Consider the following 21,265-nt stretch of genomic DNA (forward strand, 5'->3'; position numbering starts at 1 on the left):
TGCCTTCAGAGATTTGACGATATTCTTGCTGCCGTGGCATCATTAGTCCATTCATTCAAAGAATTCAGACGCCGAAGAATTTTCTTCTCAGTTCGAAGTCAGTTGGGTGCCCCAGAACAGCCGTTGACGAGGAAATAACTTTCCTTGTCCTGAGAATCACTGAAGAGATAGCATCTGCTCCTGTCAGCAAATACGTGTACATTCGCATTGAAAAGATTGCTGCCTCACGACAAAATGGGGTTCTCCATGTCAGATAGTCAGACAGTGATCCGCCGGGCGGATTCGTGCCGCGGACCGTGGCGCCTTCCTGCTGGGAAAGCAGAGCGTTGGACAAGTATACTGCACATGACGGGGCTCAACAAACCGGAAGAGGGCGTGGACGAGACTGTTACCTGCAGAGCCATCGTCGCTACTTGACACGGCGACTTCCTGCTGGGAAAGCAGAGCGTTGGGCAAGTATACTGGACATGACGGGGCTCAACAAACCGGAAGAGGGCGTGGACGAGACTGTTACCTGCAGAGCCATCGTCGCTACTTGACACGGCGCCTTCCTGCTGGGAAAGCAGAGGGTTGGACAAGTATACTGGACAGGACGGGGCTCAACAAACAGGAAGAGGGCGTGGACGAGACTGTAACCTGCAGAGCCATCGTCGCTACTTGACACGGCGCCTTCCTGCTGGGAAAGCAGAGCGTTGGACAAATATACTGGACATGACGGGGCTCAACAAACCGGAAGAGGGCGTGGACGAGACTGTTACCTGCAGAGCCATCGTCGCTACTTGACACGTTGCCTTCCTGCTGGGAAAGCAGAGCGTTGGACAAGTATACTGGACAGGACGGGGCTCAACAAACCGGAAGAGGGCGTGGACGAGACTGTAACCTGCAGAGCCATCGTCGCTACTTGACACGGCGACTTCTTGCTGGGAAAGCAGAGCGTTGGACAAGTATACTGGACATGACGGGGCTCAACAAACTGGAAGAGGGCATGGACAAGACTGTTACCTGCACAGCCATCGTCGCTACTTGACACGTTGCCTTCCTGCTGGGAAAGCAGAGCGTTGGACTAGTATACTGGACAGGACGGGGCTCAACAAACCGGAAGAGGGCGTGGACGAGACTGTAACCTGCAGAGCCATCGTCGCTACTTGACACGTCACACTCGCACTTGAGAACGGTAGGGTAATGGTGAGAGATCGACGTACTGCAACAAGGAACGGAGGAGGAATACTGACGCCAACGAAGTCGTTAGAGGCGGCGGTACCCTAGCTCGGACTGAGCAAAGATTGTGCAGAAAATGGGTCATCTTCTTCCCAAAGGAACCATACCGCCATTTGCCTTTAGCCACTTAACGCAAATCGGGATGAGGATTTGGGCAACGGTCGTCCCGAATGCGAGTCGATTGTCTTAACCACTAGGCCCACGTGTCTCGGTTAATATTCTGGAGTGCGCCAATTTAAGATTCACAAAGGTTTCAAGAGAAGCCTCCAAAGGCGGACATGCATCTGCCAAGTTCAGTTTTACATAAAGGGTCCAGTAGAGGGAGGACCTCGTAGCAGCACGAAAACGCCTCTGCTCACAAGCTCGCCGGAAGACGAGCGTTTCTCGACGAGTCTACAACAAAAACACTGCCGTATCCTGCTTACAGTCTGTAAGTGAATCTGAGTTTTTTTCTCTTTACCTAAGTGAAAAAAAACATTGACTAAATCTTCTTCTCATTCCTCCCAAATTTCCGAAGTGGCTGCGTTTGCTTATGAAATATTCGGGAATTATCGTCCGAGAAAGACAGATCTTAGAATCTCAGATAGGTAGTTTGCTAATTTTGGCGATAATACATGGATGCATTCAACCTGGAATATAATACGCGGGGTAAATCTGATACTGTTTGAGGAAATCTATGACTTTGCATTGCTCCTACTATACTTCAAGGAGATCCATCCCACATTAAGGAGACTTCAACTTATTCATTAATTTTTTGTATTTACCGTCTGTCTTTATTTCATCACTCCTTCCTCGTACGGATCCACAACCGACGAGCAATATTCAATTATCAGTCGAACGAACCTTTATGAGCTGCTGTCTCCTTCGTGGGTGAACTACACTTTATGAGGATCCTTCCAATAAATCTCAATTGGGCATGTTTATATACCGTACATATACAAATACTGTAAAATAATAATGTAATTACTGCTACTGTTTGTTTTCCAGTATTTTGTACTCCTGTAAATGGATTGCATGTGTGAAATCGAACTATGTTGAGTGACCTGCAAAATAATAGCCTGTAAAACGATCTGTTTCACATAATTACGATGTATTGTAAAAATGTTCTACGGAAATTAAAATCCACTACAGAAATAAAAAAATAACTGTGTGTTATACATGCTTCTGTTCCTGTTGCAGGTAAGTGGATTTTTTCCGTTACACAAAGAAATTAACTGAAGGAAGTTGTTAAATGCAGCGTTGATGTAGAGCTTCAGCGACGAATGTGAGATAACTTGGAAAGAACGTATTCAGAAAGATATTGAAGCGTATCAAGGAATTGAACGCGCTGTTATAAATTACATTATTTTCGCCTAACGGTCTGGTGTGTTTCCAAAATGTACTTAATTGTTTTTTAGTAAAATCTGAGATGTGCACGGGACTAGGAGGGCGACTGTTGCAAGAATTAGCTACAAGAGTATTAAAATAAAACCTCTCAAATGGTGGTACTCCGCCTGCAGCGTCTCCCTTGCTGGCCCACCACACAACTACTGCCGCCATTCCAGTGTATTTTGATGCATGTTTCAACGCGCTCTACCTTTACTAGCGGAAACGTTTCATTTCAATACGAACCACAAGTTCTCTGAATATTCCAAATACCCACAGGACAAAGCTGTAATAATGACAGCTTTATTACTATTTCGGAAACTAGCGATATCATTTTCTGTGCACAACCTCACTACCTTTAGTGTCTACTGGCGCTACCACAAACTCTTGTGCTCGATCAACAATTTTTAAACAGCCACCAGCCAATACATCGATAGCATATTGAAATAACTGAGTTGCCCAATGCCATTACGGATTTCTAACATCAGACATTTCATTTTCACGTGTCTTCAACACGTTTAACAACTTGAGAAAGAATACTGGTGTTTCTATCACGCATTTTTAATGTCACGGTGCCCTAGAGTGAAAAACATTTTTAAATTACACAACGTGAAAGTGAAAACGTATTCATTGCTATTTGCGAGGTAAATACACAAGACGGGAAGCATTGAAACCGTCCAGGTGTTTCGAAATTTGTAGTGGCCGTCAACAATAACGTTTTTTTAAACATTTTATCTATTTATTGAGTGAGTGCTGCTTATAAATTTATGCTCTTGGGTAAAACAGTTATGGTCATCCTCGGTGTGTCATATGTGTGTGTTTAATACTTTTAAAAATACTGAAAGTATTATCCATGCTGTAGTGATGTGGCTGATAGTTGCTTGCTTTGTTGTAGAGTATCTGCACGTAGATTTCAAGGAATCCATCCAGTCCTCATGCAGAAGTGTTACAGTGATAAGTATGCCGGCCAGATGACCCCGATGTGAACCTGGTTTCCTCCTCCCTCTCACGCGACACCTCAGCTTGTCCCACATGTTTGATTAGTTGCTATTGTCTTGCGATAAGGAAAGCTTGCATGACGCAACAGTAAAGAACGCAACGGACGGGCGTTGCCTCTCAGAAAACTGTATGCTTAAGAGAGTGCGCAAGTTGGAGTCTGCGAGGCAATGTGCGACTCGACATATATCTTTTTTTTTTCCAAAAATATATTTTTCTTTTCTGTTTCGTCATAAGTTGTTTGAGTGATTTTGTAGATTTCTTCGTGTATTGCTTTCCAGCAGTTGTCTTTTAGTCTCAGCTAATTTTGTAGCAATCTGTAATGTGTAACAATCACCTGCTTTCGCGAAAACTAATATACGAATTTCGTTATTTGGCCAAAGAAATAACTGAACTGACGGGGATATAAAATTAGGAATGGCAATTCAAAACAATGTGGAAAACAGTCTTGGTTGCGAAACTGAAATTGCTGTTATTTATTCATCGATGACGCACGTTTCGCCTAATACAAGGCATTTTTAGACTGCCCTACATTAAAATGCAATTTCGATGCATGCCAGTCTCAAGACGCACTGAATTAGACGAAACGTGCGTCATTGATGAATAAATAAACAGCAGTTTCAATATTGCAACCAAGATCTCCTCTTTCTAAGTACAGGTTGGTATACCGCCACATGATGAAATGGAAAACTTTATAACTGCAAAAAGAAGTTTTTCCGAAAAAGAGAAATTTTTTAATTGCGGGCACCCCTGAAGATATTTGTCTGTAGTGTAGTCACAAACGGAAATTAAACGTCAACGGTAAACGGAACGCTAAGGAAGAAAACATGTTTTTCAAATGTGTTAGAGAAGAACGCTCAATGTTAGATAGAATGCGAATGGAGCGGTTTACTGAGAGAGTTCCCGGGAAGTATAACGCACCTGCACTGAGATGGCATGTCGTGGGGTAGCGATATGCACATTCCATTTAGGGAATGTATTTATTTATTTATTTACCCGCCAATTTCGGTAGGACCAAATTGAGGAGCAAATCTCCAAGGTCATGGAACGTGTCAGGTCATGAAATTACAACATAAAAGTAATAATAGATAAAGAAATAGGAGGAGTGGCACATGAGGAAACTCTTCAGTTTCGATTTGAACGCGCGTGGATTACTGCTAAGATTTTTTAATTCTTTTGGTAGCTTACTAAAAATGGATGCAGCAATATATTGAACACCTTTCTGCACAAGAGTTAAGGAAGTCTGATCCATATGCAGGTCGGATTTCTGCCGAGTATTAACTGAGTAAAAGCTGCTCATTCTTGGGAATAAGCTGAAACTATTAACAAGAAACGACAGTAAAAAGATATATATTGAGAGGCCAACGTCAAAATATCCACACTAGTGAACAGCGGTCGACAGGAGGTTCGCGAACTTACACCACTTATTGCCGGAATCGCCCGTTTCTGAGACAAAAGTATCCTTTTAGAATGGGAAGATTTACCTCAAAATATAATATCATACGACATAAGCGAATAAAAATAAGTAAAGTAGACTAATTTTGGTGTCGAACGATCAGTCACTTCCGATACCGTTCGAATAGTAAAAATGGCTGTATTGAGTCCTTGAACAAGATCGTGAACGTGGGCTTTCCACGACAGCTTACTATCTGAACAGCTAGGCATTTGAACTGTTCAGTTTCATCAATCACATGCCTATTCCGTGAAATTAAAACGCCAGGTTTTGTTGAATTGTGTGTTAGAAACTGTAAAAACTGAATCTTACTGTGATTTAGCGTTCGTTTCTTTTCTACAAGCCATGAACTTAGGTCTTGAACTGCACTATTTGAAACAGAGCCAATGTTGCACACAACATCCTTTACTACCATTAAAAAATTAGAGTTACCCGTAATAGTAGAGGACATATCATTTCTATAAATGTGCAAATATGTGTGAAATCTTATGGGACTTAACTGCCAATTTATATAAATAAGGACCAGAAGTGGCCAAAACACTGATCCCTGGGGCACCCCCTGTTTGACCGTACCCCACTCAAAGCCATTCTGAACACTGAGAAGAATGACCTGTTGGTGCCTGTTGTTAGTGTAAGAGATGAACCAATTGTGAGCTACTCCCCGTATTTGGTAATGATCCGTATCGTTAGGGAACTTAATATTCCACAGTATCAAGAGTGTTCCTAGAATACGAAATTTCAGGCATTACCTCCCATCATGGCTTTCACTTAACGACCAAGAGCAGCGGAGTTTGTGTAGAGTTGTTATTGTTAAAAGACATGCAACACTTCGTGGAAGAACCGCAGAAACCAGTGTGGGACGCACGAGGAACGTATCCGTCAGGAGAGTTTTGGTGTTGAAGGGCAGACGGCCGACGCTGGTGGCTTTGCTAAGAGCACGGCGTCGCTCGCAGCGCCTCTCCTGGGCTCGTGAGCATATCGGTTGGACCCAGACTACAGTAAAACTGTTGCGTGGTCAAGTGAGTCTCGATTTAAGATGGCAGGAGCTGATGGTAGGGTTCGACAGTGGCACAGACCCCACGAAGGCATTGATGTAAGTTGTCAACAAGGCACCGTGCAAGCTGTCGGTTGCTCCATAATTGTGTGAGCTGCAATTGGTGGGATGGACTGGATCCTCTGGTCCAACTGAACCGATCAGTGGCTCGAAATGGTTATGTTCGGCTATTTGGGTTACTATTTGCAGCCATTCACGGTCTCCTTGTTCCGAACCAACGATGGAATTTTTACGGATTACAGTTCGTGATGTGACTGGGCCACAGTTACTTGCGATTGCGTTGAAGAACATTCGAGCGGAAGATTTGCCCATCCAGGTACCCCGACGTGAATCCAGTCGGACATCTGTGGGACATAATCGAGATTTCAGTTCGCGTGCAAAATCCTGCACCGGCAACACTTTCGCAATAATAATGGAAGTAAAAATGCTGAGGTAGATCGAGGCTTGAATACAGAAAGCAGGTTCAAACGATGTAGGTCAGAGTAGTTAAACAAAGATTAAGAGAAAACTCCTTACTCCGTTACTTCTTCTCCCTCATGCTTCTGTGAATAATTTTAGATGTAGAATCACATGCTAATCTTTGGCTTCCCGTTCGTTTTCCACGCGTTAGTCTTTGCAATAGTGAACTTCAGCATTCGCTGAGTGACTGTGTATTTGATTGTGTTATGATTTGTTGATTGTCGGGCGATACTGGCGGACGCTTCAGAGAGAGTTTGTGCGCTGCTTCACAGTGGCGGTGCTCTTGTGTGTTGCAGGAGGATGCTGCGGCTCCACCAAGAAGGACACCATCGTGGGCGGCTGGGCGTGGGCGTGGTGGTTCGTCACCGACGTCCAGCGGCTGTCGCTGGAGGTAAGCCCCGGCTCAGCCAGCGGAACACAAAACGCCTCTCCGTTATTCTTCGTGACACCTTCACTTACCAAGAACTGGCGATCGCAATGTTACGGACTATGTAACATCCTTCCCCAGGCAAAATGTGTCTACAATAATAGGACCTTCCAGTGTAGAAGTAAGAAGCTGTCAAATTTTGTTTCAGACCCTTGATTTCGTTCAGCGGGGTTCGTTTTCGTTTCCGCAGTAATAAGGGTCGGATACAATGGTTTCCATAAACAGGAAAAAATCAAGAAAGTGACTATAACTCAAAAGATTCTGTGGTCGAATGTGATAAAACATAGTCAGTTGCTTAAGACATGAGATGCTACAAATGAAGCACGAATGTACGTAATGCACATAAATGGAGGAGGGCAAACATTTATACGAAACAGGGAGTGTGCTTTGTCTATATATTCGCAAGCAACGTTCTGTCATGCTTATTTGCCCTTATTAACAATCGATAGGGCACAGAAGCGCTATTCCGCTCATTTCAACCATAAATCTTACATAATATGACATGAAACTTATAAAAAATCTGTCAGTGTGATACAATTATGGTATATTAATTGTGAATAAGTTCTATTGTATAAAACGTCGAAATTCCTTTACTCGAACACTCATGTTCTGGAGAAGACAGAAATCACAATATATAAAAATGGTGGGACTATTCCACCCAGTTCCTTGGCAGGGATAACAGCAGCGATGCGTCGTGACTTGGAAGCAATACGGCCTTGGTAGGAAGTTGGAGGGAGTTGACACACAAACACACACACACAAGTCATCTAATTAAATATCCGTAAATTCTAGGGAGGGGGACGATCACCTCTGACGCCACGTTCAGTCACATCACAGATGTGTTCGATGGGGTGCAGATCTAGCGAGTTGGGAGGCGAGCACATCAAGTGGAATTCGCCACCGTGAGCTCCGTCTGCATCTACATGGATAATCTGCAAATCACATTCGAGTGCCTGGCAGAGGGTTCATCGAACCACCTTCACAATTCTCCATTATTCCAATCTCGTATCGCGCTGAAAGAACGAACATCTGTATCTTTCCGTACGAGCTCTGATTTCCATTATTTTATCGTGGTGATTGTTTCTCCCCATGTAGGTCGATGTCAACAAAATATTTTAGCATTCGGAGGAGAAAGTTGGCGATTGGAATTTCATGAGAAGATTCCGTCGCAACGAAAAACGCCTTTCTTTTTTTAATGATGTCAAGCCCAAATCCTGTATCATTTCTGGGACACTCGCTCCCATATTTCGCGATAATACAAAACTTGCTGCCTTTCTTTGAACTTTTTCGATGTACTCAGTCAGTCCTATCTGGCAAGGATCCCACACCGCGCAGCAGTATTCTAAAAGAGGACGGACAACCGTAGTGTAGACAGTCTCCTTAGTAGGTTTGTTACATTTTCTAAGTGTCTTACCAATAAAACGCAGTCTTTGGTTAGCCTTCCCCAAATCATTTTCTATGTGTACCTTCCAATTTAATTTGTTCGTAATTGTAATACCTTGGTATTTAGTTGAATTAACGGCTTTTGGATTTGACTGATTTATCGTGTAAAAGAAGTTTAACGAGTTCCTTCAAGCACTCATGTGGATGACCTCACACTTTTCGTTATTTAGGATCAACTGCCACTTTTTGCACCATTCAGATATTTTTTATTAATCGTTTTCCACTTTGTTTTGATATTCTGATGACTTTATTGATCGATAAACGACAGCGTCATCTGCAAACAACCGAAAACGGCTGCTCAGATTGTCTCCCAAATCATTTATATAGATAAGGAACAGCAAAGGGCCTATAACACTACCTTGGGGAACGCCAGAAATCTTTTCTGTTTTCCTCGATGACTTTCCGTCAGTTACTACGAACTGTAACCTCTCTGACACGAAATCACAAATCGAGTCACATAACTGAGACGATATTCCATAAGCACGCAATTTCACTACGAGCCGCTTGTGTGGTACAGTGCAAAAGCCTTCCGGAAATCCAGAAATACGGAATCGATCTGAAATCACTTGTCAATAGCACTCAGCACTTCATGTGAATAAAGAGCTAGTTGTGTTTCACAAGGACGAGGTTTTCTAAACCCATGTCGAATGTGTGTCAATAGACCGTTTTCTTCAAGGTAATTCATAATGTTCGAACACAATGTCTGTTCTAAAATCCTGCTGCATATCGACGTTAACGATATGGGCCTATAATTTAGTGTATTACTCCTACTACCTTTCTTGAATATTGGTGTGACCTGTGCAACTTTCCAGTCTTTGGGTAAGGATCTTTCGTCGAACGAACGGTTGTATATCATTGTTAAGTATGGAGCTAATGCATCAATCTAATTGGTATACAGTCTGGACCAAAGGACTTGCTTTTATTAAGTGATTTAAGTTGCTTCACTACTCCGAGGATATTTACTCCTACGTTACTCATGTTGGCAACTGTTCTCGATTCGAATTCTGGAATATTTACTTCGTCGTCTTTTGTGAAGGAATTTCGGAAGGCTGTGTTTAGTAATTTTGCTTTGGCAGCACTGTCTTCGATAGTATCTCCATTGCTAACGTGCAGAGAAGGCATTGATTGTTTCTTGCCGCTAACATACTTCACATACGAGCAGAATCCCTTTAGATTTTCTGCCAGGTTTCGAGACAAAGTTTCTTTGTGAAAACCTGTTATAAGCGTCTCGCATTGAAATTTCGAGCTTTTGTAAAAGATCGCCAATCTTGGGGATTTTGCGTCAGTTTAAATTTGGCATGTTTGTTTCGTTGTTCCTGCAACAGTGTTCTAACCCGTTTTGTGTACCAAGGAGGATCAGCTCCGTCGTTTGTTAACTTACTTGGTATATATCTCTCAATTGCTGCCTACACAATTTCTTTGAATTTAAGCGACTTTTGGTCTCCACTTATATTATTAATTTTGAATGAGTGGAGATTGCCTCTCAGGAAGGCGCCAAGTGAATTTTTATCTGCTTCTTTGAATAAGTACATGTTTCGCTTATTTTTCGAGGATTTGGGGATTACAATATTCAATCTCGCTACGACAACCCTGTGTTCACTAATATCTGAATCGGTTTTGATGCTCAAGATTATTTGTTGCTACGAGGTCAAGTGTGTTTTCACTACCGTTTACTATTCTAGTGGGCTCATGAACTAATTGCTCGAAATAATTTTCAGAGAATGCATTTAGCACAATTTCGGATGATATTTTATGCGTACCTCCGGAATTAAACACGTATTTTCGCCAACATATCGAGGGTAAATTAAAGAAACCACGAACTATTGTCGTTTGAGTCGGGTACGTGTTTGAAATCAAACTCAAGCCTTTCAGCAACTGTATCATCTGAATTGGGAGCGGGTAAAAGAATCCAATTATTATTTTATTCCGGTTGCCGACAATGACCTCTGCCCATAGTAACTCACAGGAATCATCTTCTTCAATTTCGCGACAAGTTAAACTACTTCTAACAGCAACAAACACGCCACCATCGCCAACCGTGTTTAGCCTATCCTTTCGGAACACCGTTAGGTTCTTCGCAAAAATTTCGGCTGAGCTTATATCCGGATTAAGCCAGCTTTCAGTGCCTATAACGATTTGAGCATCAGTGCTTTCTATTAGCGCTTGGAGCTCTGGTACTTTCCTAACACAGCTACGACAGTTTATAACTGTTATACCAATGATTCCTGTATCTACGTTATTTCTGTGTTCAGCTTGCTACCTTTGTGACTGATGCCCTTCTTGTGTTTTCCCGAAACCCTCTAACCTAAAAAGCCGCCCATACAGCCGCTGCTACCCGTGTAGCAGCTCCTGCGTATAGTGGACATCTGACCTATTCAGCGGAACCCGAAACCCCACCACCCTTTGGCGCAGGTCGAGGAATCTGCAGCCTACACGGTCGCAGAACCGTCTGAGCCTCTGGTTCAGACCCTCCACCCGGCTCTGTACCAGAAGTCGCAATCGGTCCTGTCGACTATGCTGCAAATGGTCAGCTCTGCTCTCATCTTGCAAGCAAGACTGGCAGCCTTTACCACTTCTGTTAGACGCTCGAAACCAGAGAGAATCTTTTCTGATCCAAAGTGACAAACATCATTGGTACCGACGTGAGCAAGCACCTGCAGTTGGCTGCACCCTGTGCTCTTCATGGCATCCGGGAGGACCCTTTCCACACCTGGAATGGCTCCACTCGGTATGCACACGGAGTGCGCATTGTGAACCAAGTCCCTAAGGGGCCCCACAACGCGCCTAACGTTGGAGCTCCCAACTACCAATAGTCACACCCTCTGCGATTGCCCGGATCTTGCAGGCTGAGTGGCTTCCTCTGAAACAGGACCGGCTACAGCACCTGGCTCAGCGACAGTGTCAGCCACAGACAGCACCTGGAACCTGTCTGTCAGACAAACCAGGGAGACACTACGCGCGGCCGCCTGGGAAGTCTTCCGCCGCCTGCTTCGCCCCGGGGTGAGGGTTCAGCCTCAGTGCGAGCAGTGACTGGGTTGGCCACTGGTGAGGACCTCTGACGTGCTGCACGTCCGTTGGATCCCCACGGCCGGCCCACAACAGTGGTGGCCATCCACTGCAGCCTCTAATTGTGTAACCGAAGCCATCACAGCCTGGAGCTGAGAGCTAAGTATCACCAACTTGGCTCGCATCTGCACACAACAATCGCAGTCCCTGTCGATACTAAAGACCGTGCAAAACTAAACTATGCAGATAAACGGGCTGTGGGCACATGCTGCGCAACTCTACTGTAGACCCTGACGAAAAGGGAGGAACTGTGTCTAATAATACGCAGATATTCAATAACCTAACTACCAAAGCACTCAGGTGAAACTAGATAACTCGCCCCTGATTAGGAACTTGTAATATGTCACAAAATCGGTTTACTTTCCGATGCAAACGAAGACGCGAGAACTGTAGCTATTAGATATTAAATTTACACGCAGAAACTGAAGAAACTAAACTATTAAAGCACACAGGTGATATAATAAAATTCGCCCCTGGTTAGGAACTCGTAAATGTCAGAAAAGTGGTTTACCTGCCTGTTGCTGCGTCTGTCTCGGTCGGCGACCCACACTCCTAGCCTTGTGACATGGCGCATTATCTTGCTGAAAAATGCCACTGCCGTCGAGAAACAGGATCGTCACGAAAGGGTGTACGTGGTCTGCAGCCAGTGTACAGTCTCCCTGGCCTCCATGACGCACGGCACGAGCTCCTCTGGATCCACGGATGGCTACGTGAGCGTTCCCCAGAGCATGAAGGTTTCACCACCGGACTATCTCCGTGCCGCAGCGCAGGTGCCAAGGAGCTGTTCCCCTGGAAGATAGCGGATTCGCGCCCTCCCTTCGAAGTGATGAAGAAGTTGTCGGATTCATCAGACCGTGCAACGCTCTGCCACTGCGCCAACGTCCAGTGGCGATAGTCATGTGCGTATTTCGGTCGTAGTTGCCGACGCCGTGACATTAACATTGACGCATGCATGGGTAGTCTGCTGCTGAGGCCCATCTTTAGGAATGGTCGGTGCACCGTGATTTCACACACGCTTGTATTCTGCCCGCCGTCAAAGTCTGATGGTAGTTCCACCACAGTTCTCAGCCTGTACTGTTTTACCAGTCTTCCCAGCATACGTCGTCCGACATCTGCAAAGAGGGGATGCCTCCGGACGTGACTTCACCTTTGCTTAGCCACGTCTCGAAGACACTCGAACAGCACTCCTCGAGCACCCGACAAGTCGGGCAGTTTCCGAAATGCTCGTGCCGAGCCTCCAGGCCTTCACAGTCCGCCCCCGATCACACTCAGAAAGGTCGCGCGCCTCGCCTTCCACATTCTACACGCGGACAGCACGCTCGCTGGCATTACACACATCGTGCTCGTGTCTTATCAGTCATTCCTCGCCAGGTGACGCTCCTATCGCTTGGAAGGGTTTACATCGACATGTTCTGGCCGATCAATGTATGTAGTACTCGATGTTTTGCCACGAAAGAATGTGACAATGATGTGTCTACGTTACATTGTACAGTAAATACCTGTTTCTTGCGCGTGCGTGCAAAAGGGACTCGTGGAGCTGATTTGGTTATCCCGTTGCCCAGACGTTTGAATTCGTGTGCAGCCATGTATCCACAAAGTTTTGGATCTTTTTTTTAAACTTAGATACACTGATATTGTACAATTCTAATGCAGGCAAGAGTTATGAGCTGTAATCCTCGTGAAGATATTCATCGATGGAGTAGAAGGAGTTGGCCAACGGGAAGTTCTTTAATTCACTCTGAAACTGATCTTTGTCACCTACAAGACCTCTGATATGCTCTGGTAAGTTATTGAACATATGAGTAGCAATAGGTACGAATAGGGCATACTGACTAAAAAACCATTTCACAGACTTCGTGAGGCTCAAAGAATATGCACCTTTTACGTTGTTCAAATTTTCTGGCGTGAGCAGTTTCAGTCGGGCACTTTTGGCTGCGCCTGTCACATTTCCTGTACCTTCAATTTCGACAGATTTGTTTGGTGCATCCTTACCGTGTTTAATTGTGAAGGCGCTATGAGTTTAGGTACAACTGGCAGATCTAATGTACAGTGTGACAATATTCTCCGGTAAAGTGTATAATCCGTTACTTTCTCAGTTAAGAAAGGAGCGTGCCTACACTAATTAAGACACATTGTTCCACGATCTTGCGTATTATATTACTGAATTAATTATTTCTGAAGATGAAACATAAATCTGAATGCGTACGTCCCGCCCCATTATTAAACTCACGTGTCTGTTTTAAATGCAGGACCACATAGTGAAGTACAACCGCACGCTTACAAACCGTTTGCAACTGGGAATGATTTGCGGACGTAAGTGTATTATATGAATGTCTTCAGCTCCTTGCAAAAGTGCATAGGCATCAAACATATTCTCCCGGAAGTTGTTCACATTGGAACAAATGAATACAGCAGAATTAATTACAAATCACGCTGATCAACAAACCCTACAAAAGATAGTTAAACGTTTAAAATATCAAAATTCTGCAAGATTTTTCCTAAACGGAGGCAAGCGCAAACTCGATTGTAAGCAGATCGCATACGATTGGAGAATGTAAATTTCCTCATTTCCCAGTAGCGGTAATTGCAACGACTCGCTCAAAAAACCATACCTAATTCGGAACCCCTATTGTGTTTACAACACAAAAAAAGAACAGAGAAAACGGAACTGAAATAAATGCAGTACGAAAGGTTGGTGAGAACAATGTGTCAATATAATGGCTGCGGTTTTGTTAACTTTGAAATGTCAGCACCGTACGAGATATGAAAATACTGCGCAGTAAAATAACAATGTGAATTCTCTAGAAATAGTTACAAATAAAAAAAAGTGCCTGCAGTCTTCTGACGTGGTGCATGGGTTTTTCTCAAACACCCATGAAATATTTCTTCTAGATTATATAAAAGCTTCCAAAGGGATGAAACGTTTTCTGGCATGACATGTCCCTTATACTGTGTATTTATGTAGAATTATCAAGATAGGGAGACAGACCTGCAACTGTGGGTTGGTGGACACACTTGATCATATTTTATTTGACGTGATCAGTATACAGAGTGTAGACAGGGAGAGAACATAAGGTTTGGTATTCTGTGTAGCATAGCCCTTAATGAAGAAAACTGGCAGCTGTTTGATACTCTAGTGGATAATGTATCTAAAATCAAACTAGATGCATATCAAAATACAGGAAGTCTCGATTAAGAAAGAAGTCAGTAGCAGTCAAAATAGTTCATTAGGAATTACAGACCAGCGAATTCTAACACAGCTGCACATGGAGAAACATCATCAGAAGTTACAACAAACCCAATATCAAGACATGGCCTTTCCAGTGATGCGAGTAGTAAAGAGTGTACGGAAGATCAGTAACAAAAGAACTACTAATAGAAGACAAATATATTGTGAATGTGGGTAAAGGGCCGGAGCCGAGAGCAGCGCCAGTCTGTAGGGAATGCCTCTGGAGTTGGATGCTAGCACAGGACCATGTGGACCCAAGGAAGCTACCCTCGTGACATGCTGGCCACCTCACGCTCAGAAAAAGAAAAGTGTTCGCAGCTCGTGGTCGGGCGGTAGCGTTCTCGCTTCCCACGCCCGGTCTCCCGGGTTCGATTCGCAGCGGGGTCGGGGATTTTCTCTGTCTCGTGATGACTGGGTGTTATGTGATGTCCTTAGGTTAGTTAGGTTTAAGTAGTTCTAGGTTCTAGGGGACTGATGACCATAGATGTTAAGTCCCATAGTGCTCAGAGCCATTTGAACCATTTTTTGAAAGAAAACTGTTTCGCGTCAGAAAGGCTTCCAGAAGACTCGATTGCGCAATGTTGGACAGAATAAATCGTTAGCTCTCTGAGTGTAATAACAAAGCGTTTAGCTACAGTAAGCAGTTATACTTCGTTTTTCTTGAATGGTTCAAATGGTTCAAATGGCTCTGAGCACTATGGGACTTACCATCTATGGTCATCAGTCCCCTAGAACTTAGAACTACTTAAACCTAACTAACCTAAGGACATCACACAACACCCAGTCATCACGAGGCAGAGAAACTTGAATGGCTGAATATAGATTCGGAGTGTCGGAGCACAGGTTGCTCCACAAATACTAGACGATAATTTCCATGTAAAATGGTATATGTACGCAAAGTGACATAATGCCGGTATTTCACTTTAAAGAGTTAGGTGGTGGGTTCTTACGGCAGATTATGTTAGCTGTAGCAAATTTATTCAGCGTCAAATAACGATTGTATGATTGCCTCCTTTCATATTTGTACAGTTGCAGGTTGTGTTACACACTGTGCATTACGTAACGCGACTGCAGGTTTAGTTAGTTAGCGGTAATCAACAAATAAATGTTTTGACATGGATATGTTTTCCTTCAATTACAAAGTGGAAAATGTTCTCTTTTAGAAGATACTAGTAAATACCAGCCGATTGCAACTGATTTCCTAGTTTTTAGTTTATCATTTATCCCCACAAATTTCAACTAGTTTCTTCCAACTATCATGCGTTTTTCGTTTTTTGGTACAATTTTTGCCTTTCTGTAACTGATCTTGTCTACACTGTTGTTTCTAAAAGAACTGAACATATTTTCACAACACACATGATTGTATACATGCTGATGTTGTCTAAACAGCAGGGATGTACATAAAGACCACCTTGTTTGTCGATCAATTTTTGATCGCTTTAAGTGCCTTATCACCTTTCGCTCCTAACATCTGTGATGTCCCATCCGTAATTATTGTGTTACTGTTTCACCTTACAGATTGTTAATGCAAATTAGAAATAGTAAAGCTATTCATGCTTCTGAATTTCTTTACAGCCATCCAAAGACGATAGTTTCCTGCAGACCATAGCGTCGTTAGCGAACAGTTTGTTGGTTCTGATGATAATATCTGATACATCATTTATGTATATTGAGAATATTAATGGTTCTATTGCGTGTCCTTAGCCGAGGTCGCTAAGTGACATCTGCGCCTTGGCTCTAGAGTCGGAGGTAGCCAGTCTGAATCGTGACGACGGAAAAATATGGCCACCGTCAGTATATGGCTAGGAAGGAGAGATGAGGTGGTAGCGTAAAGTTCCTGATCACCAAACATTGCACCATTGTCTTGGATAAAATTTCAAATCTGTCTGTAGTGTGTCACGAGGTGGTGATGATGGTGATTTGCCCATCGGATGGGGACGTTTAGCTCGACTGCTTCCTTACTCACCATAATATATAATAAAAGTATGGTAACACACTACACATATTTTCGTTACTGCCACCTATAATACGCTTAAGACAACTCTCACAGGCTGTGAGGAATGTGAGTATGGTACACGGAGGAATAAAATATCATTCCGATTCGGCAGCTGAAGGTACAGCTTGTTCAAAAAGTCCTCAACTAATCCTCGGGCAGGTGTGGGGAGTGGAGGAATCAAGCTCCGCCAATAGACTCGCAGAACATCGGCTACCGAGAGGGGGCGAGGCGATGCTGGGGGAAGAACCCGCGCTCTCGTCACTCAGTTCTGACACTGAACGTGTGCTCACTGGTTTAGCGTGGCGCTGCGTGATGGTAGCTCTGTAACCGCTACGGTTCACACTGGTACTGTACTGTTACACCGCTAACGTTAGTAGCTGCTCGGCCTGAACCACTTCTGACACGAAGTCGATCGCCTTCTACCAGCTTCAACCGATCCAAAACTAGAGAGCCCTTGTCCACGTCATAGTGAACAAAGAGTACTTCACGGGATTTTTGCTCGTTTCTAGGGCACGCCCGATGCCCTCTTTCTATTCACCATACGCCAGTCTATCTCCCTCCAGGAATTCCTAACACTGCACACCAGGCGAGATCCGAGGGGAGAGTGACTGGGCTGACGGCGCCCCCCACCAAAACCGTTTGTATTGTTGCGTGCATCACTTTCCAGGCATCTTAGCCAACTCTAGGAGAATAACGTAGCACGGACATTGGCTTCTCGGTAATGGTAAGGAGATCCAATGTTTAGTTGCTTGTCTGAGAGATAGCCGACGAAGATCACCTTGTGACCTGAATGGCAGCGGAAAAACATTCCAGTCAACTAAAGCGTCCCAGCAAAGGTTTTAGCACCTGCTGACAACAACAAATCAGTCACGTTTGTGAGTGCAAGAAGGCTAAGTGAGATGAGAGACAGGGGGAAAGATTTTCTACTTAGAAAATAAGAACATACAGTTTTGACCTCACCCAGACGTATGCGGGAAAAAGCATTCTCCCCTTATGCGCGTTTTCGTGACCATATCGTAGAAAGTTGCATTCACAATAGTAATCCTAAGTGAGTGCACTCCTCAATTTTATGTGAAATAAATTATGATGTTGCTAATGTTGTAAAATTTTGTTACACTTATAGTTCCTGAATCAGTTTCATGCTACGTTATTTCTCAAATTTGGTGACTAGTATCTTTCAAATAATTTGAATTTAATTTTTTTAAGTCTGGAGGTGATAAAATGCTGTCGTCAAACACTTTACATACTGTGTTGTTATTTTTATTATACTTGTAATCATAGGCATCATTAGTATGATAAACGTGACGACTTGGCCACATAAACCCTCTGAAACGCACCACAAAGGAGTTATCTGAATGGGACGGAAATCAGTAGATGTGATGTACATCTACAGAGATACAAATGACTACAATTTCAGAAAAAAACTGGATGATTTATTCAAGAGAAAGACCTCCACAAATCAAAAACGATTTGCTCCGCCTCTGGCCCTTGTGGAAGCAATTATTCTACTTGACATTGATTGAAAGAGTTTTTGGATGTCCTCCGGAGGGATATCGTGCCAAACTTTGCTCATCTGGCGCGTTAGATCATCAAACCCCGAGGTGGTTGAAGGGTCCTGTCGATGGTACTCCAACGTCGTCAGTTGGGGAGAAATCCGGAGACCTTGCTGGCCGAGGCAGACTTTGATAAGCAGTAGCAACTCTCGCCGTGTAGGATCGAGCATTATCCGTCTGAAATGCACTAAAGACGATGGCAGGTACCGTTCTGCAGGCACTAGTCAAACCTAAAACTTTTCATCGGATTCCCACGGGATATAACGTGATTCACCATCCCAAATCACTTGTTTCTAGTCATCCACCGCTCTTTGCTCAGCCTCTAGGGTCGCCTAGCATTGACTACGGGAATGGGTAGGTTACCGAGAGCTGGGCAGCCACTGCACCCCATTCGTTCTAATTCTCTACACACAGTCATTCCGGTGGCTGGACGCCTGGAAATGACGAGCGGCTGCTTGCGCCATTCTCTGCAGTGCTCGACGGTCCACTGTGCGCCAGTACGTGAGGTCTCGCAGTCTCGGTGTAGCTGCGGTTGCTGCTCCGCATTTCCAGTTTTCAGTGACTGCTTCACGTTCGAGCTCTACTCGCCGACACATTCTGCTCTTACTGCTTGCCTAGTGACGACAGAGTACTCCCCGCCACCGTTCGTGACGTCTAACCACCATTTCCGCATTACAAGGGTGTCCGGAGGCTTTTCGTCAGATAGTGTATTTCAGAATCACCCTAAATCAGGAACAAAGTGTGAGCCACACCAGAACCGAAGGCTGACCGCCGTGATTTCAGGTGATGACGCTGAACCCGATGTGCGAGAGCGTGGAGACGGCGCAGGGGGTGCCGCTGACGGTGACGGGCGTGGCGCAGTGCAAGATCATGAAGGCGGACGAGCTGCTGCAGACCGCCTCCGAGCAGTTCCTGGGCAAGACCGTCAAGGACATCAAGTCCACCATCCTGCAGACGCTCGAGGGCCACCTGCGCGCCATCCTGGGTGAGTGCAGCAAAAAGAGCAGGAAGCAGAAGCGTCCGCGTTCCCGGCTGGAAGGCACGTGCACGCGCGCGAGCGTCTGCACGCTTTCAGGCTTTCCGTCGGCTTTCGGCAGGCAGCCCAGAACTGTGGCCACCAGGCCGCGGCCTCGCAGCCTCGCTGGAGTGTTGGTGCTGGCCGCGGTACTCAGCCGTCTTTTACAATGTAGCAATAAACTCATGTAATCCGTTCATCGTGAGAATAAATCTGATGAACCAAAGACAAACGCGATGATTGGTCCGAGGCCGTACCGCACGCAGACTGCCGTCGCTACGCTTTTGCGAGCAGCTCCTTCTTGTGTACTAGCTATATTATTGCCAAGTTACGTTAAATCAAACTTAAAAATACTCAAATGTATTAACAGTCATCTACGTTTTTCTTAATCACGCTTTAGCTACGTAGCTTTTTTTTTTTTTTTTCAAAAATCGTGTGCAGTCACAGCCTCTGCCGCATTGTGCTCTGATTGTCGCGCCGTTAATGCGCAGTATGAAAATGGCTGAGGCTGTTCTCTGTTCCGTACTGAAACACGCGAGTGGAACACGGTTAAAAAGTGCCGAGAAATGTTAACGTTTTTCTTATAAATTTACGGGGATAATCGACTCTGAAGTTTTCCCAGGAGTTGATACATAAATACACATCGTACGTGTAGCGCAGTCGGTAGTGTAATGGAATGTTTACTAAATACAGTCAGTGTTAACTAATTACAGTAATTATACAACTCATCACCATTTTTAATGAATATGCAAGTCTTCTTGTTTCTAATTACATATTGGATGCGAAATTTCCTGTCTCCTTTTCAAATACAAATTCTTAATTATCAATGTTTCATGAAAGACTGTTTATAAAAGTAGCTTACATTAATAAAAGATAAAAATTTAATTTTTTAAGGCCAAAATGAAAAACCAAACAAATCCTCTTTATTTGGACTATGTCCATCCTTTTGTACCACAGAGATGGAAACATGGAAAACAACCATTTTCACAGCATCGAGCACATCATACAAATGCTGCATTTTTACATTTGCCACTGTACCATTACAATATGAACGCAACAAAACTGATCTGGAGCCGCGTTGGGCTGGTCCGAGAACTAACAAGACTTTTAAGCTGACATACTTACTGGAAGTAACGCACGCCACTTTTTTACATGTCACTGCAGAACGCTGGCGGGATATAGAATGACGCGTCATAAAAGAAGAGGAGAAAATGCGGCGCCTTGTTGCCTTCGTGGATTCTGTTGTTGATAGGCTCGTCATCAATACAGCAGGTGACACTTCCAGGATGTATTTCTCGGATTCGGATAAGGAAGGAGCTAAGAGATTTCCAGACGATTGACTGTAATTAAAATTTTCAGTGGCTTCAGTATTCAACAGTGTGGTGAAATCCCTGCAGTATGCTTCTGAATTACACACAGCTCGCTCAGAAAAATTACCATATGTTTAAGTTAGAAATTTTCATCACTCTTGTTTGTAATTAGAATACTATGTCAGGTGACATGTTTGTGCTTTCCGTCTGTCAGCTAAGAATCGTGCGGTAGTGCTGGAGTTTCTCCGAATATTATTTTATTCTATTTAAAAATCAAAAGACATTCGAAGCTATAGTGTTTCTTTGCTCGTCTCATTTTACGTCTGAAGTGCAATTGCTCAGAGCCTTGCAGGTTAGTCGGACTGCTGGCGGGCCGGTACTGTCCAAGTTTACTGAGCCGGTAAAGCTGCTGTCCCGCATTATCGTTCAGTCTATGTGCCAGTGGCACACCATAAAACGTATCCTTATGATCGTACTTGACTGTAATGGTCACAAGTTGGCTTCCGCTCCACGTGAAACGAAATCTAATGAGATTCAAGCAAACGTAATGTTTACACCAGGTTTATTCTTATGATGAACAGAGTATAGCAACTAACAGCAGAAACCAAAAACGTCAGCTAACGTTAAGGGCCTTTCAGGAGTGTTTTTTTTTTTTTTTTTTTTTGCTCAGTAGCAAACAAA

At 44.0% G+C, this 21,265-nt stretch overlaps 1 protein-coding gene across 1 annotated transcript in view; it reads left to right on the forward strand.

The window, feature by feature from the left end:
• The first annotated feature begins 6,839 nt into the window (after positions 1 to 6,839).
• LOC126284826 (flotillin-2) overlaps positions 6,840 to 21,265 on the forward strand; it is a 357,637-nt gene continuing 343,211 nt past the window's right edge. The window contains exons 1-2 of the mRNA XM_049984046.1: positions 6,840 to 6,936; positions 19,043 to 19,244. Of these exons, the coding sequence (XP_049840003.1) occupies positions 19,046 to 19,244 (199 nt within the window). The 5' untranslated portion in view covers positions 6,840 to 6,936; positions 19,043 to 19,045. The remainder of the gene's footprint in view (positions 6,937 to 19,042; positions 19,245 to 21,265) is intronic.

This window comes from Schistocerca gregaria, chromosome 8 (genome assembly GCF_023897955.1).
Source record: "Schistocerca gregaria isolate iqSchGreg1 chromosome 8, iqSchGreg1.2, whole genome shotgun sequence".
NCBI classification, from domain to species: domain Eukaryota; kingdom Metazoa; phylum Arthropoda; class Insecta; order Orthoptera; family Acrididae; genus Schistocerca; species Schistocerca gregaria.